Source organism: Falco biarmicus, chromosome 10 (genome assembly GCF_023638135.1).
Source record: "Falco biarmicus isolate bFalBia1 chromosome 10, bFalBia1.pri, whole genome shotgun sequence".
In the NCBI taxonomy this organism is placed as follows: domain Eukaryota; kingdom Metazoa; phylum Chordata; class Aves; order Falconiformes; family Falconidae; genus Falco; species Falco biarmicus.
The window spans coordinates 17,315,578-17,333,924 of NC_079297.1; the positions used below are offsets into that span (position 1 = coordinate 17,315,578).

At 56.5% G+C, this 18,347-nt stretch overlaps 3 protein-coding genes across 3 annotated transcripts; 2 read left to right on the forward strand and 1 right to left on the reverse strand.

Annotated features, from left to right (window-relative positions):
- The first annotated feature begins 819 nt into the window (after window positions 1-819).
- Window positions 820-3,501, forward strand: SCGB1C1 (secretoglobin family 1C member 1). The gene is made up of 3 exons (XM_056355143.1): window positions 820-949; window positions 2,531-2,721; window positions 3,236-3,501. The coding sequence occupies exons 1-3, from the start codon at window positions 859-861 to the stop codon at window positions 3,257-3,259; spliced, it is 306 nt and encodes a 101-aa protein (XP_056211118.1). The 5' UTR covers window positions 820-858; the 3' UTR covers window positions 3,260-3,501.
- Window positions 3,502-6,372: 2,871 nt separating this feature from the next.
- On the forward strand, window positions 6,373-10,865 carry CIMAP1A (ciliary microtubule associated protein 1A). Its single transcript, XM_056354499.1, has 7 exons — window positions 6,373-6,378; window positions 7,540-7,888; window positions 8,218-8,418; window positions 8,635-8,852; window positions 8,906-8,922; window positions 8,974-9,451; window positions 10,060-10,865. Exons 1-7 carry the CDS (start codon window positions 6,373-6,375, stop codon window positions 10,144-10,146), a joined length of 1,356 nt encoding a protein of 451 aa, XP_056210474.1. The 3' UTR covers window positions 10,147-10,865.
- A 119-nt stretch (window positions 10,866-10,984) lies between these two features.
- On the reverse strand, window positions 10,985-18,300 carry VPS51 (VPS51 subunit of GARP complex). Its single transcript, XM_056354725.1, has 10 exons — window positions 18,065-18,300; window positions 17,198-17,327; window positions 16,957-17,103; window positions 16,424-16,646; window positions 14,947-15,688; window positions 14,486-14,704; window positions 13,467-13,688; window positions 12,945-13,066; window positions 12,382-12,469; window positions 10,985-11,755 (listed from the first exon to the last, which is right to left on the reverse strand). Exons 1-10 carry the CDS (start codon window positions 18,260-18,262, stop codon window positions 11,495-11,497), a joined length of 2,352 nt encoding a protein of 783 aa, XP_056210700.1. The 5' UTR covers window positions 18,263-18,300; the 3' UTR covers window positions 10,985-11,494.
- Window positions 18,301-18,347: the final 47 nt, after the last annotated feature.

Genomic DNA, 18,347 nt, shown 5'->3' on the forward strand with positions numbered 1-18,347 from the left:
CCAGCCAACAGAATTAGCTCTGTAACTCAATGTTCAGCACAGATGGCTAATTCTTGCTTCAGCCGGCCAACAGTGCATTTTTCACCTTAAAAACATGCTTCTTTTTTTTAAGTTTGGGGTAACACTGTGATACTATTCTAAAGACCATCCACGGAACTGATTCAGCTGCCAGTTTGGAATTTATGGAGGCAACTTCTCCATGCCTCAGCTTGGCTAAGAGCAGCTGAAAAGCTGTAGAGAAGCAGCTATTGAAGATGTTCTTCCTTAATGTGTGGTTATTTTCATTCATGCATCAGCCTACTCTTTTTTTATATATCTATATCTCTATCTGGATCTAGATCTATAGATACATTTCCAGGTCACAGATCATGATGTTTATAAAGACATGTTAGTCCCTGCAGGACTGGAATTACAGAAAAGAAGCAGGGAAAACAACAGAAGAAGAATTATGCAAGAAAAGTCGTTGCAGTCCTGCATGAAATCACATCAGAAGCCTGGGATAAATGAGCTTGGAAGTGCCTTGGATAAAATGTCTCCACACATTTATTGGCCACGGATTTTCCAGTCTGCATCTCACAGGGACAGAGCAATCTCTCTGCTCCTGCCGAGCTTCCAGCCCCGCACAGCCCCATGTAATGTCAGCACGAACTCTAACTGAGCACCATGCTCATTGCTCCAGGTCGTGACAGCAGCTGATGCAAGCAAAGGTCACCCACATTTTTCATCTGTCCACTTCAAAAACAAGCATGACCTGGATCCAACGCTAGCACAGCTGTGACCGATAAGGCCCATGCCTTCCACCGCATTGCGCAATTCCCCACACATATATCCCGGGTCTCGTGCCTTCAGCTGCAAAGGATGCTCACTGCCCTCCACAGCCTCACACCCTGCACTGCTATGAAGCTGACTGTTCCTCTGCTCATCACCATGGTGCTCTGCAGCTCCCTTGGTAAGTTTTGCTAATCAAAATTACAGGATTTTATTTTTATTTTTTTTTTAAATAACCTTGAACTCATTAAACCTCCACACAAAGTATTCAAACTGCTCAGTGTACCATTAAAACACCTGTTAGAAACCACTCTAGGAAGCAATGGAAAGGCATCTTGGTGCCTCGTTTAACATTTGCAGAGAAAGCATGCTGTGCCCCTGCGTGACGCCCCAATGATTCCCACTGAAGGCTTCTGGTGATGACAGGGAAATTTAAGTACCTGGCTTCCAAGAAAATACTATGCACAGCAGCTTGTGTAAGGTCTCTGAGATTATTTCTGCTTGGGCACTTATGGCAAGGTTTGTCTGACTAAATTTATGCAACCTGCGACATGACGGCTGGTGTTGGAGTACTCACCAGGCTGTCCTGTGGGTCAGTGGCCCGGTGACAACGCAGGTCCGCACAGCACAGGCTCCTGCAGTGCATTGGATCATCTGTCCTGCTGCTTCCAGGGGCCAGATCAGATGTGGAGACTCAACCTTAAGCAAAATGAACCCAGCTTTACTCTGTTGTTTAATGATGGGTAACTACTACCATCACCCAGCACCGCCTCTCGGCTTGGCTCCTGGAGCCCACAAAGGTGCCTGATCTGAGGCAGCTGTGATGGCAAAGTGTCAGAAACCAGAAAATAAACATGGGAAAATAAGTAAACTTGGAAGGTGAAAGTACCTGTGAAAGCAGAGGCAACGTAATGCAACATGTTGCTTAATTCCTCCGAGGTTATTAACCAAGAATATAGTTATGTGCAATTAGAGTAAGAGAAACAGTAGGGTGATCAGGAATACGCTGTGCACTGATAAAGCAGTCTTACCAGCTGAAGAACCTAGTGATTTTATAAAAGCAAATAAAGAACACAGATTTTAATCAATGTGGCTTTCACATTAAATCTCATAAATTAAGAATGAGGATGACAATAAAAGGAGGAGGAAAAAACCTGGAATTTTTCTAGAAGGGACAGAACTTAGCAGACTGATAAGTTTTTGGGTTTTTTTTTTTTTAATTAAGGCTTAGTGAATAAATCATGATGGTTCATACAAAGAGAATATAGAAAGGAGGTCAAATTGCAAGGCCTTGGAAGAACAGCATGTTGCGAGCAAATTCAAAGTCAGCCTTTGTAGGCAGTTGTGCAGGGAGCAACATCAGAAGGCAACAAGATTTTGACTTGAAGAGATTATGGAAGTAGAAACATTTTCAGTTAGCTTTCATCTAAAATGCTGATGCTTCCAGAAACAGGAGGGAAAAATTGTAATTACTGAATATTATGGACAACAGAGAGGAGGGGAGGGGACAGGACCTGGCAGGCAGAAGGTTATCCATGGACAGTGGGATGCCACCGAGGGAACTGTGCAATGGGACAGCTCCTGGAATGCCAAACCATTTCTCCGGAAGCTTTAAGAAAACAACTGTGAAGCTGAGAACACTGTCAGCAAAAAACTTTGCATGATTTTTATGTTGTTATTGGGATGGAGAGGGTTAAAGCAGCTGAATCAGAACAAGGGAAAGGTTGGTTCATCTCAGCCCACTTTGTCTCTCATACTCCAGGGGCTGGCTCTGATCATGAGGTCATCCCCAGCTTTCTTCAGACGCTTCTTGAAGGCTCTGCTGAACAGCTGTACATTGGACCAATTTCTCAATATGAAGTCGATGATTTGACTAAAACCGCTTTGAGCGCGTTAAAGGGATGTATTGATGACCTTTCTCCTGAGCATGTAAAGGCCCTCGTCAATCTGCTGGTAATCCCCTCCTTTTATCATTACCATAATGGCTATCACTGCGCAGCCTCATACCAGATTCTGGACAAAAAGCACCCAACAACTTTAACCTAAGCATCCCTTGGCCTCAGGTTTGGTTGCATACCAGCACAAAGCTTCCAAGGGCTTTAAGAGAGCAACAAAAGATGCTCTCCGCAACAAACACGGTGGCCCTTGGTGGCTGGCACTGACAGAGATGCTCACTCCCCCTGTGGAAGAAGCACCTGCTTCATGCAGGTGTGTTGTTAGGAACAGAGCCAAGATGAAAGAAAACTTCTAGGCAACAGCAAGCCGGACTCTGGCAGAGGTGACACGCTTGCTCTCTGCTGCTTGTGACATGCACTGCCCTGGTGAGTGCTGGCGGGTGACAGACCACCGCTCCGTGCTCACGCAGGCTCTGCCAGGGAACGGCCCCGGCGTGGCGCAGAAGCCTGGCTCTCCTCTGCGGTTCTGTGTTTCGGCGTGCTGCATTCACTGCTCTCCCTTTCTGTTTCAGAAACTTGTTCGGACAGAGGCTTGAACGAATGGAACGTTTGACCCGGCTGCTGCCAGCACTTCCCAATTACTTCCAGTTTCTCATACCCAAAGCCTCTGGGAAAATGACGACCATAAAACCAGAGGAAAGCAGGATGCTGGCAGCTGTTCTTCCTAAACTCTGTGTGCTCAGTACTACACCCTCTCACTTTCCAGTCTGTTTTAGATCTTATTTCTTTAGCGATAACACCTAAGTTCTAAATAAAATTCAGATGATGTTTTAAATTATTTCCGTCACCTGTCCTTACAAATAAAGGGTTTTTTTCTCCTTCTTACTATTAGAATAAGATACTGTTTGTTTTGATAAGGTCTAACCAACAGCATTATTCTATATACCGCCACGCCCCCAACACAGCCAGACACAGATGCAAACATGCACACGGGTCAGCAATTTAACTCTGAATGGCCTCAGGGAATCATGCCCTCAACCAAAGCAACTTTTTCCAAATGTTGACCATTTCTCAAAATAAATGCAGTAGTTCTGACTGACAACAATGGATTCAAATGGCCAGCTTGCTTCGGACCATGCTGATGGCCCTCCGAGCACCCCTGGGAGGCACACACCAAGTCACCTAGAAAAGCAGGGATGTTTCAGCGTCAGCGCTGGCAACAGGAGAAACCTGACAGAAAGCTGGATGCCCCGTGATTCCCAAGGGAGAACTGGGCAGAGAGCACAACCACAACTGCCCCAGAGCCCCTAGCTGCTCCTTTGCCAGTGGGACCAGGAGGAAGGCACCGGAAAGGGCAGCATCCCTCCCAGCCACCCTTGTACCTCTCGTTTGATGCTTCCCCACCACTTCTCTTTGGCTTCACGCTCTCCTGCTGGCTGTGCTGAGTCCACATGAACTCCCAAATGCAGTGAGGGTGGAGGGGAGGGCAACGCTCTCTCAAACCGGCATGTCACCCTGAGCACAGACAGACTGCTCCAGGGGGAGCAAGCCCACGGGGGTGGCCCTGTCACCCACACTTCCAGTTCACTATATCCTGGGTCTCCTGCCTTCAGCTGCAAAGGATGCTCACTGCCTGTTACAGCACAAGCAAGCTATCAGGCTGCAACAAGGCTTTTACCATTGGTCAAATTCTACTATCCGTACTGTTTATCCTTCCTCTACAGGTCAGACGACACCCCCCCACTCCTCAGGGCTATTTAACTACTTAGCCAGAACGAGCTACACCTGCACATCATCCATGTCAATCAACCTACTGCCTTAAAGGCAAGGCCACAGCTGCATGTTATCAATGCTAATCAACCCTCTGCCTTCACTCTTCTACAACTGCCCTTCACAGCCTCCCACCCCACCCTGCTATGAAGCTGACTGGTCCTCTGCTCATCACCATGGTGCTCTGCAGCTCTCGTTAAGTTTTGCTAATCAAAAATATAGGATTTTATTTTTATTTTTTTTTAAATAACCTTGAACTCATTAAACCTCCACATAAAGTGTGGAATCCCTAGCCTTAGGAGGATGAATTTTCCTTCGTCCTCCAGGACTACCTCTCTGTTAGAATCTGAATTTACTGCTTACAAGCATAGAAAGATTAGTTTCAAACAAACAAGGTACCTTCACACTAACTGTTTGAACCTAGGATGCATGACCACTTCTAAGTTCTTTAAGATTAAACTTTAACCCTTCTGTAACATTTCCTGCCTTTGAGACTTACTTACTTATAAGTCTCATTTACTTAGGTCAGATTTTTCAAAATTATTCTTTTTGCGTATCTCACCTGAATTGCCTAATTCTGGTCTGCAAAATGCAGACCCTGATCAGAGGACATTCCCACTGGTGCCTGGTACCTTGCTGTTATTTCTGTGAGTGATGCCTTAGTCTCTTCTCTGGCTTTGTTGGTGTAACAGGGGAAAGCTTCCAGCTGTCCTTAAGAAGTATCAATCGATACTGACACACCTACACCCATTCTGTCCTGCTAGTTCAAAAAAATCAGCTTGTCAGTAATCTCCAGGTGAATTTCCCCACTTAGTGGTCCCTGGGGGTGGTCTTCTGCTATTTGCAGGATTATTTTTAAACAAATGGGGCGCTTTGCTATTCCAGACATTACTATTCCAGTCATTCCTACACATGTAATCGAATTTTGGAGACTAGAGATCATGGCCTCACTACCCCAATGTGTTTCTTCATGTCTCTTTTCCACAATCCTAGTCATTAGTGGTGACGGAACAATGACTTGTTCTGTGGGGTTATTAACCAGCCCTCTCTGTTTATAGTTGCTTTTAACAGTGATGCCAATTGTTGCTCTGCCTCACTATAATTGGGTGTCAGGACTGGGAGCTGTACCTGTTTTACTAGCACTAGTGCAAGGATGCTTCGTTCAGCCACCTCCTTGGCAGTTTTATCAGCCAACTGATTCCCCACATTCACTGCAGTTTGCCCGAATGGATGTGCTTTGCAATGCATTATTAAGGATTTTTTCCTTGTATTTAATAGGTGACGCTCGGGCTGACAACAGTCCTCTTCCCTTCCAGATAGCTCCATGTACATGGCCTATCCCCAATGCATATTTGGTGATGTCTTGATGCGTAGAGCCTCAGCCTCTACCCCCTGTGCAGCTGTAACCACTGCATATCCAGCCACCCGTCTTGTACAAAGCTACTACCGTCGGTACACAATTCCAAATCAGGACCAGTTAATGGTTCATCCCTCAGATCCTCTTTACTGGAATATACATGTTCAGCAATTTGTAGTCATGATACAGGGATTCAGTGTCTCTTCTGAATTCAAAAGCATTGCTGGGTTAACTGCTGTCGTGGTTCAAGTTCTGCATCATCCTGCTCCAACAAGATAACTTGATATTTGAGCATGTGGCTTGGAGACAACCAGTGTCCCCCCTTTTGTTCTAACCCAGAAACCACCATATACGGAACATACACGGTAATTCTCTGTCCCATTGTTAATTTTCTTGTTTCTTGAATTAAGAGCCACAGCACACAAACACTCTGGCCATCCTTTATTCACATTGTCCAACTGTTGGAAAAATATCCCCCAGCTCTCCTTTATGTTCCCAATCTTTAAGTCAGCACATCCAGCATTAAATGTAGTCGTTCATATACAAATAACTCAAAAGGCTTAGACAAACCAGACAGTCCCGATGCAGGTGCCGACATCAGAGCCGCTTTCAAGTCCTTGAAGGTTGCTCAGCATTTGGGGGGCCAGGGTAAATGGGTCTCTTTTGACCCCTTCAGAGGTCGGGGCCCAGGGACGTATACGATTAATAATACTATAGTTAGTTGTGGGTAATCTGAAGAATATGTGTGTCTCTCTCTCCCAGGATATCTGTTCAGTAAGCACGGGTGTGCTGCGTGAGAAGGGCCTCCACGGAGAAGGAAGCCCCGCATGCCCCAGGTGGAGCGGTGCCCCGTGCGCCGGCGCTGCGATGGAGGCCACTTTCATAAAGGGGTTTTACCAACAGTCCATACTGAGGATCCACAGTCCACACCACCCGACCATGCCCAGGAATGATCTCAGCTTTGGCTGAGACATTACAAAAATCCAAGACGATTCACTCACACACACATGCTTACAAAAATTTTGGCCTCAAAACACAATCCAGACCTCAATATTCAATTCTGTTCCAAGATACCCAAGACAATTCATTCACACACACATTCTCAGAAAAAATGCCAGTTCTGGGTGTCCCTGGAGTTACCAAACCTTACCAGTTCGGGTTCCTTACAACTCCACCCTGCCAGGTTTTCACCTTGACCGATGGGCAGACTATTTCACCTTGAAATAAAAGAATGCCTTTTACCTTTCCACGGGTCTTGCTCTGATCCCTCTAGTCCGGGGATTGGAAGCTCTCACCGAGAATCCGTGGGTGCTGGCTGCAGGCCCTGCGATTCCATGGATCCACCGAGGTTCAGAAGCAAAGTTCCATCTGGGTCACCAAAACTGTCACCAAAGCGGGGCATACGGAACTCCGGAACGCCAGCGCAGCGCCGAGGAGCAGGCGTGCCTCCATCGCAGCGCCGGCGCACGGGGCACCGCTCCACCCGGGGCGTGCGGGGCTTCCTTCTCCGTGGAGGCCCTTCTCACGCAGCACACCCGTGCTTACTGAACAGATATCCTGGGAGAGAGAGACACACATATTCTTCAGATTACCCACAACTAACTATAGTATTATTAATCGCATACGTCCCTGGCCCCCGCCGACCAGCCACACCACTGAGCCTGCGTGATGTCACAGTGCGTTTCCATGATGAGCTGAGGCTGCTCCCCAAGGCCACCTAGCAGGTGACACCACAACCTCCCCTGCCAGATCGCTGCCACCCTCCTGCGCTCTGCCACCCACCGACGAGCTCGCCCGTGCTCTGCCACCCACCGACGAGCTCGCCCGTGCTCTGCCACCCACCGACGAGCTCGCCCGTGGCCGGTCCCATGGTCCAGGCTGAGGAAGGTGAAGCGCTGCTGCTCCTTCTGGGCAGGTTTTGCACTGGCCACTCTCCGGGGAAGCCCCTCAGCAGCTCCTGCTGTTCCCGTAGGCTTTGTGGCTGCCTCCGACACGGACGGAGCCTGGGTGGGCACTTGGAGACCCCATCGCCCACGCAGCTTCATCTCAGCCCAGTTCACCACGCCGGCACCCAAGTACTCGATCCCCGGGACAACAGGTAAACCCTGTGCCGAGGTGGGGAGGCGTGTGTGCCGCGTCCGGGAACAAGCAGGCGCAGCTCCGGTCCCCTTCGCTCCACGGCTCCCCGCCCTCTGCCGGAGCAAGGGCACGGGCTAGCCCTTCCCGGGAAAGCCCCAGGAAAGAGCTGCCCGACCCTGCTGAGCGCCACCGGGGCCTCAGCAGAGCCATAACCCTGGGCGTGTGCGAGCAAACCGGCTGCTCCTGCCTCCTCCCTTCCTCCTTCCCCTCCGCTGCTGCTGCCGCACTCAGGAACTGCCTTGAGGTGTGCGCTGGAGGCAGGTGTCCTCTCACAGGCTTCCTTCCCAGGGTACCTGGCTCACAGCCCCACCAAAGTCAGAGCCCCTGCATACACGTTCCCCATGGCCAAACGTCCGGTGGCCAGCAGCTGCTCGCCGGGGCCTTGCTATTACGTCCCGCCGGCCATCACCAGGCACGGGAAGTACGTCGTCCCGGCACAGCACATGGCCGGGCTGCCTAAGACAAAGAGCGAGGTGGCCCCCGGTCCAGGTGAGTACCGCTTCTCCAGCACTGGCTCGGGCAGGACAAGCACGCCTGGCCGTTGCCCCGTGCGACCAGGGTACAAACCCATCGGCTCGTGCCCCTGAGCAGTTCCCAAGATTCCAGAGAGAAAGCAAATGGGGCTGAGCACCTCCTCCTGCCCTGGCCTCTCTGGCTTGAGGAGAGCCCAGCTTCACTGCTGTCCTCTGCCTCTCCCTGCCCCAGGTGACTACTCCATCGAGAAGGCCAACAAGCACGTGTACATGCGCCCGCCAGCACAGCCCATGGCCTTCCGGCACGAGGCCGCTGCGGCCAGCACAGTGCCAGGTAAGGGAATGTGGGGAGCGCAGACACCAGCACCGGCGTGCCCGCCGGGTGGGCTCTGCTGGGCGGCAGCTTGTGCAATGGGCCTAGGGACGAGCCTGCCCGGCAGGACACAGCTAGTCCCTTGACAAGGTCCCTGGTGGCCCAGAGCACCAGCTCCTCCCATCCCAAGGAGAAGCAGCAGCTCAGGCTCTGAGCTGCCAACATGCCACATGCGACAGAAGACGGAGGCGCTGGCAGGAGGGGCAGGACACCCTTCCTGCCCTCGCGCTGCTACCCAGGCGCCGCTCCTTGCGCCGCAGGACTCACAGACGCTCTCCCTTTTCCCCTTCCAGGTGTGGGCACCTACATGCTGCCCAGGCTGGTGGGGCACAACACAGCCTGCGTTCCCGCCAGCCCATGCTACTCGATGAAGGGGAAGAGTAAACACTACAGCTACCTGGAAGGCATGCCCAAGGTGAGCTGTGCACTCTCCTCGGGGTGCAAGGGCTCCAGCTGCACCAGCACGGTCCGTGTGGGCAGCGCAAGAACCAACACCCACCTTGGGCACCCAGCAAGCTCCACTCCTCTCTTACAGACACCCGGTCCTGCTGCCTTCCCCAAGGTGGACCTGGACACCTACAAGAACAGGGCCCCCAGGTACACCATGGGGAGCAGAACCAGACTTGGAGGCGACAAAACAGTGAAACCGGGGCCGGCAGACTACTGCCCCGGGAAGGTGAGGCACCCATCGTGGTGCTGCTCAGCCATTCCATGCCGATGTGCACTCAAACGCCGCAGGCTCTTCAGGGGGACATGCCACCACTGAAGGGACAAGCAGAGCCAAGAGCAGACCTTTCCCGTGTACTGGGATACTGGGGGTGCAGGGGCACCCAGAGTGGTCTGGCTCATTCTGAGTTTCAGCCCAGCTCCAGCCAGGAGCTTGCCCTGGCAGGTGGTGCCGGCATGCCACTCCATTCTGCATCAAACACAAGATTTCCCCACTCGGGGGCCTCCTAAAAGCACTCGAGGGATGTATTTTACCCGACCCCAAGCTCCAGTTCTCTGGCCTTCACGTGCCTCCCCAGAAAGGGCAGAAGTGCCAGGCAGGAGCAGCAGCAGCAGCAGCCCCTCAGGAATGTCCTGGTAACACAGGAGGTTCCCAAGGAACGTGCCACCGGGACAGGGGGCGTCAGCTAGAAGTGCCCAGGCACACACGAGGCACGGCCAATGCCACAGACACGTACATCAACTTGCTGCACTGGGCGGCCTCTGCTGAGGACAAGCCTCGTGGAGAACGAGGCCCCACGGTCACGCTTTGTTTCCTTCTCACTTTTCCCCTTCCAGGTGACGTTGACCAAGCCCCAGGCTCCCGCCCCCACTTTTGGACTCCGACATTCCCGCTACACCACTCCTCTGATACTTCCCCTGTAAGTCTAATAAAATAACATACCCCCGTAGATCTTGTCTCGTCACCTTCTGCAGTGGGGTGAGGGGGTGTGGACAACTGGCTCTCTCCGTTTCGTGCCCGTGCTCCCACTGAAACGTTGCAGGTGAGGGTGAGGGGACAGCACCAAGATCAGCAGCGTGAGCAGGGCAGAGCTCTGACCACCATGTCACTGGCTGGAGCCGAACGCTGCCCCGGGGGAGCAGCCCAGCCCTGGCTGAGCATCCCGCAGGCACAGGCTCACCCCAAGGACACAGCCCCTCTCAGCACCCCCATCTTGTTGTACACAGGTGCCCTTCCCTGAGCGCACACCCAGGGCACTGCCCATGCCCCAACGCTGCACCTGTCCCCCCCCCTCACTCCCGGGCACCCCAGGACCTCCTCACAGTGCCCAGCAGTGGTGGGCAGGAGCTGCTGTGCAGCGCTGGCCCTGCCGAGGCCCCGCAGCCAGCTGGGGTGCGCGGGGAGGCAGCCCCCTGCTTGTGCAAGGCCCCGCATGCGTGCGAGGTGCTCGTGAGAGGTGGCTGGGAGGGCGCTGGCTGCTCGTGCAAGGGCTGGACAAGGCACAAGCTGCCCCAGGTTACTCCTGGATGCTCCTTGGGTGCTCGTGCGAGGCACTGGCAGCACACAGTGCTTGTGCTTGGGGAGAGGAAAGTCTGCCCCCTACCCACTGCCCTACAGGGACACGGGTGGCCAAGGGACCGACACATCTAGGTGACCCCCCTTTGCCCCTACACACCCCCACTGCCACTCCAGGGACACAGGCATTGGTCCCCGTTAGGTCTTGTCCTGTCCCCATCCCAGGCACAGGCAGGGGTCACAACACACAGCTCACACGTTTTATTTATTGTCCCCAACTGTGACAAAGAGGCTGTGCCTAGGGTGTTCCCAGGCACGAGGGGGTATACCAAGGTGGGGGATGACATGGTGTGTCACTGGGGCCACAAGGACAACAGAGGGTGTCAGTATATGTTGAAGGGGTCACTGGGGCAAGGGGACAATGTGGGGTGCTACCAGGGCTGGGGGAGGAGTATGTTGACAACATGGGGTGACCCTGTGCCAGTCTGGAGACAGGGGGTGTCCCTACATGTTGCCATGCGGGGGGATATGAGGCATCGTACTGCGTATGGAAGGACACATGGAGTGTCCCCATATACGTGTGGGGATACAGGTCTGTCCCCAGAAATCTAAGAGGACCTAAGACATGTCGCCCTCCCGGACACGTCCCTGCTCAGCTGCTGTGCCCCATGGTGACACAGATAGCCCGTGGCCCTGTGTCTCACTGCTATGTGATGCCGTGTCCCGCACATCAACCCAAGCCTGTGTCCCCACGTCCTACCCCCGCTCGCAGATGAGCTCGATGACACTGTGCTCCATGGGGACAGGGTCGAGGCAGCGGTGGGCGGCGCTGGCAGCCACCTCATCCAGCAGCCCCTGCACCACCCGCTCGTCAGCGGCGAAGCGCCAGAGGTAGAGCTGCAGGTAATGGCCATCCACCTGCACCTGCTGCAGCCCGAAGCGCCCCAAAGTCCGCAGCCGCACACACTCCAGCAGCGTCTTCAGGCTGATCTTGATGATCCCTGTCAGCACCGACACCTGGGACACGGGGACAGCAGGGACACGTGATGTCCCCACATCCTCGTGCAGGTGTGACTTCGGGCATTCCTGCCCTGGTCACCAGCCCCAGGGATCCCCCCAAGTCCCAACACGTGGGATGTGGGGACACATGGTGCAGGGGAAAGGGGGCTCCTGCAGCCTGGATTCTTCAAGTGCAGGGAGGCTTTAAGTCCCATCAGCATGGGGACATGGAGTACACCCTTGTCCTGGGTGCCACTCCCAAGGACCACCCCCCAAGCCTGGACACGTGGGACAGTGGGACACAGGGGACACATGGCACAGGGGGATGGGGACACTCTTGGCCTGGCTGTTGGGAGCACAGGGAGGCCTCGGGTCAAGTTGACACAGAGGCAGTCTTGCCCTGGTCACCAGCCGCAGGGACACCCTGACCCCGGCACCTAGGACAGGGGAGCATCAGGGGACAGTGGGAACACCCTTCTCCTCATCATCAGCTCCTTGGGACCCCCTGGGCTCCAGCACCTGGGTCACGCAGACACCAGGGACAGCTGACAGCTGGGAAGGTGGGCACTTTAGGGACCCTGGGGACACAGGGACCAGGGGCCCTGGGGACATCTAGGGACATGAGGAAAACCCCACAGCCTCACCTTGTTGAACTCGACAGGGCTGAAGATGTCAATGCGTTCAGAGAAGAGCTTCTGGATGTTGCTGAGCAGGTGGGTGTCCATGGGGGCACTGGAGACGGACACAGGGACAGTCAAGTATCCGAGAAAGCCAAGGGATGTGGGGGCAGGGACTGCCAGGAGACACGGGGATGGGGACACCTAGATGGTCAGGGGATGTTGGAATAGTTTGGTGATGCAAAGGCAGGGGAACGTGAGGACGGGCGGTGGATGTGGGGACAGGACACAGAGAGACAAGACACTCATGAGACACAGGCACATGGGATCATCAGGGGATACTGGGACTGTGAGGGGGGAACATGCAGATGGCTGGGACACATGGGGATCACCAGGGGATACTGGGACATTCTCAGGAGACGAGGATGGCCAAGGGATTTCAAGGTGGTGAGACAACACTGGGACAGTCTGCGAACACAAAGAATCTTATGGGGAAGATGTAGCAGGTACCACAGGGGTGACACAGGGAGCACAGGGGTGACAGGGTGGCCCTGGGTGTGACCAAGAGGTGCCCGGGTGACAGGGCTGACCTGGGGGTGTAGCTGGGGGCGTAGCGCCCAGGTGCCCGTGAGCTGCTGTAGACGGAGAAGGCGCGCCGGCTTGAGTCACTGCTCTGCGCACGTCGCACCCCTTCCTCGAAGAGCTGCCCCACCTGCAGCACCGCACCCTCTCAGGGCTGGTATCCCACAATCACCCCAAAATACCCTCTGGGACCCCACCCCAAGCCACCCAGGATCCCTCAAATCCTCTGTGACCCTCCCAAAGCTGCCTAGGACCCGCAAAGATCCTCAAGAACCATATAGGGACCTCGGGCATCCTCTCTTGACACTTCAGGACCTGCTGGGATTCCCAACTCTCCCAGGAACTCTCTGGGACATCTGGGAACTGCCAGGGGACTTCAGAGACCCCTGCAGAGACCCTCTGGGGACTTCCTGACCCCTCAAGGACCTTACGAGAGCCTCAGGGCCTCTCCAGGGACCCTCTCTGGGATACCTGGAACCCCCACCCCCCGGGAGACTCCAGCCCCTCTGGGCTTCTGGTGTTGTCCCAACCTGGACATCGATGGCAGTGATGTCCTCAACCACACGCTTCATGACGGCACGAACATTGCGGGGCTCGACAGTGCCCAGCCAGTCTCGTGTCTCCACACTCTTCCTGAGCATCTGTGCCACCGCGGCGCCCTGGACCTGCACGTAGTGATCGAGCAGCCGCTGTGCTGCCCCCCGCGCCTCTGCACACAGTACTGGTCCTGGTGTCACTGCTGGGCCTGTGTCCTGGGGGAGCAAGGGACATGGAGACATGTAGGAACACCCCCCACACCTCTGCACTCAGCGCTGTATCCCCAGGCCACGGGGCCAGTGGTGACAAGGGACATGTGGGGGTGCCCCCTGTGCCTCCACCACCTGATGTCTTGGGGGCACAGGGACATCAGGGGACTCATGGCATGCTATTCAGGCTACCCCACCTGCAGCAGCATTGCTGTCATGTATCCTTGGGGCATCTGGGGGGACTTGGGGACAAGCAGAAGCCCCTTGGGGACATGTGGAGGTACCCTCGGGGATGTTTGGGACACACTATCACAGGTAAGGACCCTTGAACCCCCACTTGCAATGCCATCCCCAGGGTCGTGTCCTGGATGGACACAGGGCGATGGCAGGTCACAGGGAGGAACTTGGGACATTTTGGGGTCCCTCAGGGACATTTCAGGGCAGACAAAGACAGAAGGAAGGGCTTCATACCTCCACAAGCGCCATCGTCCCCACCACCACATTCTGGGTGGATACAGGGCTACTGAGGAACCTGCAGCCATCTAAGGTACCACAGGGCCAATCGGGACACCCTTGGGGCCATTTTTGGGACCATCAGAGCATTCTGGATCCACTCAGGGATGTTTTGGGGAGCACAGACAGAAGGAAGATCCCCATGCCTCCACACACACCATGTACCACCACTGCGTCGTCAATGGACGCTGGGACACTAAGGGATGCAGAGCCATTCTGTGACATCTTGGGGACATGCAGGGTCCTCTTAGGGCCATTTTGGGCTAACTGGGGCAGTTCTGGGGGCTCACCTGGGGAGGAAACTGCTCATCAGTTAGGGTGAGGATGTAGCTGATGGTGGTGGCCTCATAGTCAAGACAGAGGCGGGCAAGGAGCAGCAGCAGGGCCGGGGGGGCTGCAGGGGCCCCTCGCTCAGCTGGGCCATCAGCGAAGCCACGGGTGGTGCGGCAGAGCCAGCGCACAAAGGCCACCACCAGCCCTTCGTGCACTGCCTCCACACAGAACTCCCCCTGCAACCAAGAACGGGGAGTTACACCCCAAAAATAGCACCCTGGGCCCCCGAAAACCCACAAACTACCTTGTACAAGCTCCAAACCGCCACAGTGAGCCACAAACTGCCTCATGTAACCTCCAATTCGCGTGCCCCCCCAGCCTGCCCTGTGCAAGCCCCGACCTGCCCTGTGCCACCTGCAGACTTCCGTGTGCCGCCCCCAGATTGCTCCAGACACCCCCACACTGCCTCACAACCCACCTTGAAGTAGGGCAGGCTGGCGAAGGCGACATCCTTGGCAGTGAAGAGCTGCACGTAGGCCAGGACGGCCTTGAGCTGGCCAAGGATGGAGGCCGCGAGCGTGGCCAGGAGGTCGGGCAGGCCGGGGCCCTCCTTGCCCGGGGGCCGGGGGGCAGCCAGCGCCTGGCGCACGTCACCCAGGCACCCCAGGAAGAAGGTCTGCAGCGCCCGCAGGTAGCGATCGACCCGCTCACGTGCCGCCCGGGCCACCAGCGCAGCACCTGCCTCGGCCCCAGCCTCGGGCAGCAGCTCAAGGAGGGCGCGGAGGCGACGGTGGAAGCGGTCAAGCGCTCGCACCAGCAGTGAGGTGTCGCCCAGGCCCCGCTCCAGCGCCAGGCGTCGCTCCAGCAGCTCGAAGTAACGGGTGGTGAGGGTGGCGGCGAAGGTTTCCAGGCGGCCATCCCAAGCCCCTGGGCGCCCCTCGAAGAGGCTGCGGTACGAGGCCGCGAGGAGGCACAGGTTGCCCACAAAAGCCGAGCTGCCGCGGTCCACGAAGTCAAGGATGTCAGAGGCGGGGGGTGGCGTGGTGGCGGTGCCGGAGGGGTCGGCTGGGGGAAGCTCAGCCTCCAGAGCTGCCAGCTCAGCCTCGAGGCGGGCACCAGCATGGCTCAGGAACTCCTCACACAGCTCCTCAGGTGGCTCTTCCAGCTGCAACAGCATCTCCACGCACTCGGTGAGCTCCTTGGGGTCCAAGGTGTCCTCCCTGGGGGAGTGGGGGAAACAAGGGGGTTACTTAGTGTAAGGTAAGGTTCTGGGATTAACAGCGGCACCTCAAGAAACCAGGGAACAAGCAGTAAAAGTCATCAGTAGGCTTCAGAGTAAAAAGTAATTATTCAAAACACAAAGGGGGATGAAAAATACTGAAGAGCATCAACATGTTCTGAAGTTAACAGCGAGTATTGTAATAAAAAACTGACTAAAGATCATCAGTAGGTTCCAGAGTTTACATTAATAATGAAAAAGCACTAAAACTCCTCAGCAGGTTCCAGAATTATCCCTTTACCATAAAGATGGGAGAAAAAAACTCTGCATAATGTAACGTTTTAAAAGCTCTCAGCAGTGGTCAGAATTATTCCCTTCACTCTATGAATATTCTGCACAAAGGATTGTTCCTGGGGTTGCTACCAGTATGCTCCAGGGGAAATTCCCTCCTCCCTAAGAAGTTTTTTTGGGGCTGTTATCATTAGGCTCCAGATTTAACACCCCCAATCCCTTGAAAAGCTGTCTCCTGCAGCTGTTACCAGCAGGTTTTGGAGATGGTACCACAACCACCATCACCACCTACACGAAGGCTCTTCACTGGAATGGCTGTCTCCAGAGTGAACCGCCTCCTTCCCCCCAAGGCTGCTTCCCAGAGCTGTCAGTAGGCTCCAGAGTGAACACCCCCCAAACCTCCATTTCCCAGAGCTGCCAGCAGCAGGCGGCAGAGCGAACACACCGGAGGCGTGCACGGAGGCGCTGCGCCAGGTCGGCCATGATGGCGTGGCTCTCATCCTCGATGGCACGGAAGGAGGGCAGGTGGCGGTAGTGACGGAGCACGGCACGGGCGCGGGCATGGCAGCGCAAGGCTCGTGCAGGCTCTGCCCCCGGCGCTGCCCAGCGCCGCAGCCGCCCCGGCACCTCCACCAGGGACTGCAGCTTCCGCAGCAGGGCCTGCACACCTGCAGCCAGGGATCCAGCAGCAGAGTTGGGGGCGGGGGGGGGGAGGGGGAGGGGGCAAGGAAAGGGGTGGGGCCAGATTGCAGGGCAAGGCCAGGAGCTGGATCTGCCCCCCTGGGGTCCACTCCCCCCAGATCTGCTCCTCAGCCCTCCCACTCCATTATCTGCCCCCAATCCCTGGATCTATCCCCCCAAGCCCCCCGATCTGCCACCCTCAGGGTTTCCCTGCATAGGCCCCTCAGCCTTCCTCCCACAATCCGCCCCCCAACCCCCGCCCCGATCTGTCCCCCGGGACCCTCCCCCTTCCCATACCAGCAAGCTGGGCACCACGGCGGTGCCGGTCCTGCAGTGCGGCACTGACACGGGCACTGGAGGTGCTGATGGCCTCCATGTTGGCAGCCAAATCGTCCATCTCTGCCTCCATGCGCCGGAAGTCGACCTTCATCTTTCGGATGGTGTCTGGGGAGAAGGAACCAGGCATCTGGGGTCCTGTGGCTGCCCAGGACCCCCCTGCTCCCACCTAGGCCCCCAGGTCCACCTGCTGGGTGCTCACCAGTGGCGGAGATGAACTTGTTGTAGTTCTCGTAGAGCAGCGTCTGCATGTCACTGTCGAGGGCACGGATTTCTCGCCCCAGCGCAGCCTCACGGGCCAGCAACTGCCCCAGGGGGCATTCACTGCGCACCTGGAGGGGGGCAACAGCTGCACAATGGCCCCCAACCCCACTGCTCCCCACCTTGGTTACCCACTTTACCCCTGGTAGCCTCCAATTGCCCCTCTGGGCTCCTTGCCTGCCCTCTGGGGCCCTAACTACCCTCCACAGCCCCTCTGGGATCCTCACCTGCCCCTCGAACCCCCAGCTGCCCCCCCATAGTCCTCCCACCACCACCTGCTGCCCCCCTCACAGCCCTAACTGCCAGTGGGGAGCCCCACCTGCCCCCCCGGCCCCTAAATGCCACCTCGCACACCCCTGGCATGTGGAAACGTCCCCCAGGAGCCTCCTCCTGCCCGCCGGGGCCCTCCTGGCACCCTCCACTGCCCCCCCACCCGTCCCCCAGGGACTGCCACCTGCCCCGGGCCCCCATCGCTGCTCCAGAGGGCCCCAAGGCCACCCCCACGCAGGAAGATCTACAGAGTCCCCGCACAGCCCCTCCCTGGGGGGCTCGGGTGGTGCCGGGGGGTCGCAGGGTCCTTCGGGGGCCCTGAGGGGCGCCCCCCTGCCCGGGCCCGCCGGGGGGGCGCTGGGAGGAGCTGCCGGCGCCGCCGAGGGGGGCCTGGGCGCTGCAGGGCGCTGCCGGGGGCCCCTGACCGACCCAGGGCTGCCGGGGCGCCCTGCCAGTGCGGGGCGGGGGGGAGTCTCCACCTCGGCCCGGGGGGCTCCCAGGGGCGAGGGAGGGAGGTCGCTGCGGAGTCAAAGGCCACCTTAGTGAGGAAAACTTCCGGGTCGAAGTGGGGCCCGTTGATGTCGGCGGGGTCCGGGTCCGGCTCTGCCGCCTCCGCCGCGGGCGGGCCGTAGTACCGCTGGAGCGGCCCATGGGGACGTCGCCACCCGGTGCCGGTACCGGTGCTGGCTTCGGGGCTACCCCCAGCCCGGCTCTCCGCCGCCTCCACCTCCGCCATCGCGCCGGGCCGTCCGGAGCGGCCGCCACTTCCGGCCCCGCCCCCCCGCGCCTCTTCCGCCGGAACCGCCGGGCGCCGCGGCAAC

Excerpts from the sequence above, each read along its gene's own strand:
- SCGB1C1 (XM_056355143.1), top strand. The coding sequence starts at position 859 with ATGCTCACTGCCCTCCACAGCCTCACACCCTGCACTGCTATGAAGCTG. Across the intron at positions 950-2,530 it reads GGTGCTCTGCAGCTCCCTTG|GGGCTGGCTCTGATCATGAG; the intron begins GTAAGTTTTGCT and ends CTCATACTCCAG. Across the intron at positions 2,722-3,235 it reads AGGCCCTCGTCAATCTGCTG|AAACTTGTTCGGACAGAGGC; the intron begins GTAATCCCCTCC and ends TTTCTGTTTCAG.
- CIMAP1A (XM_056354499.1), top strand. Across the intron at positions 7,889-8,217 it reads CTCGATCCCCGGGACAACAG|GGTACCTGGCTCACAGCCCC; the intron begins GTAAACCCTGTG and ends CTTCCTTCCCAG. Across the intron at positions 9,452-10,059 it reads CAGACTACTGCCCCGGGAAG|GTGACGTTGACCAAGCCCCA; the intron begins GTGAGGCACCCA and ends TTCCCCTTCCAG.
- VPS51 (XM_056354725.1), bottom strand. The coding sequence starts at position 18,262 with ATGGCGGAGGTGGAGGCGGCGGAGAGCCGGGCTGGGGGTAGCCCCGAA. Across the intron at positions 14,705-14,946 it reads CCAGCCTGCCCTACTTCAAG|GGGGAGTTCTGTGTGGAGGC; the intron begins GTGGGTTGTGAG and ends TCTTGGTTGCAG. Across the intron at positions 12,470-12,944 it reads GCCCCCAGCTACACCCCCAG|TGCCCCCATGGACACCCACC; the intron begins GTCAGCCCTGTC and ends GTCCGTCTCCAG.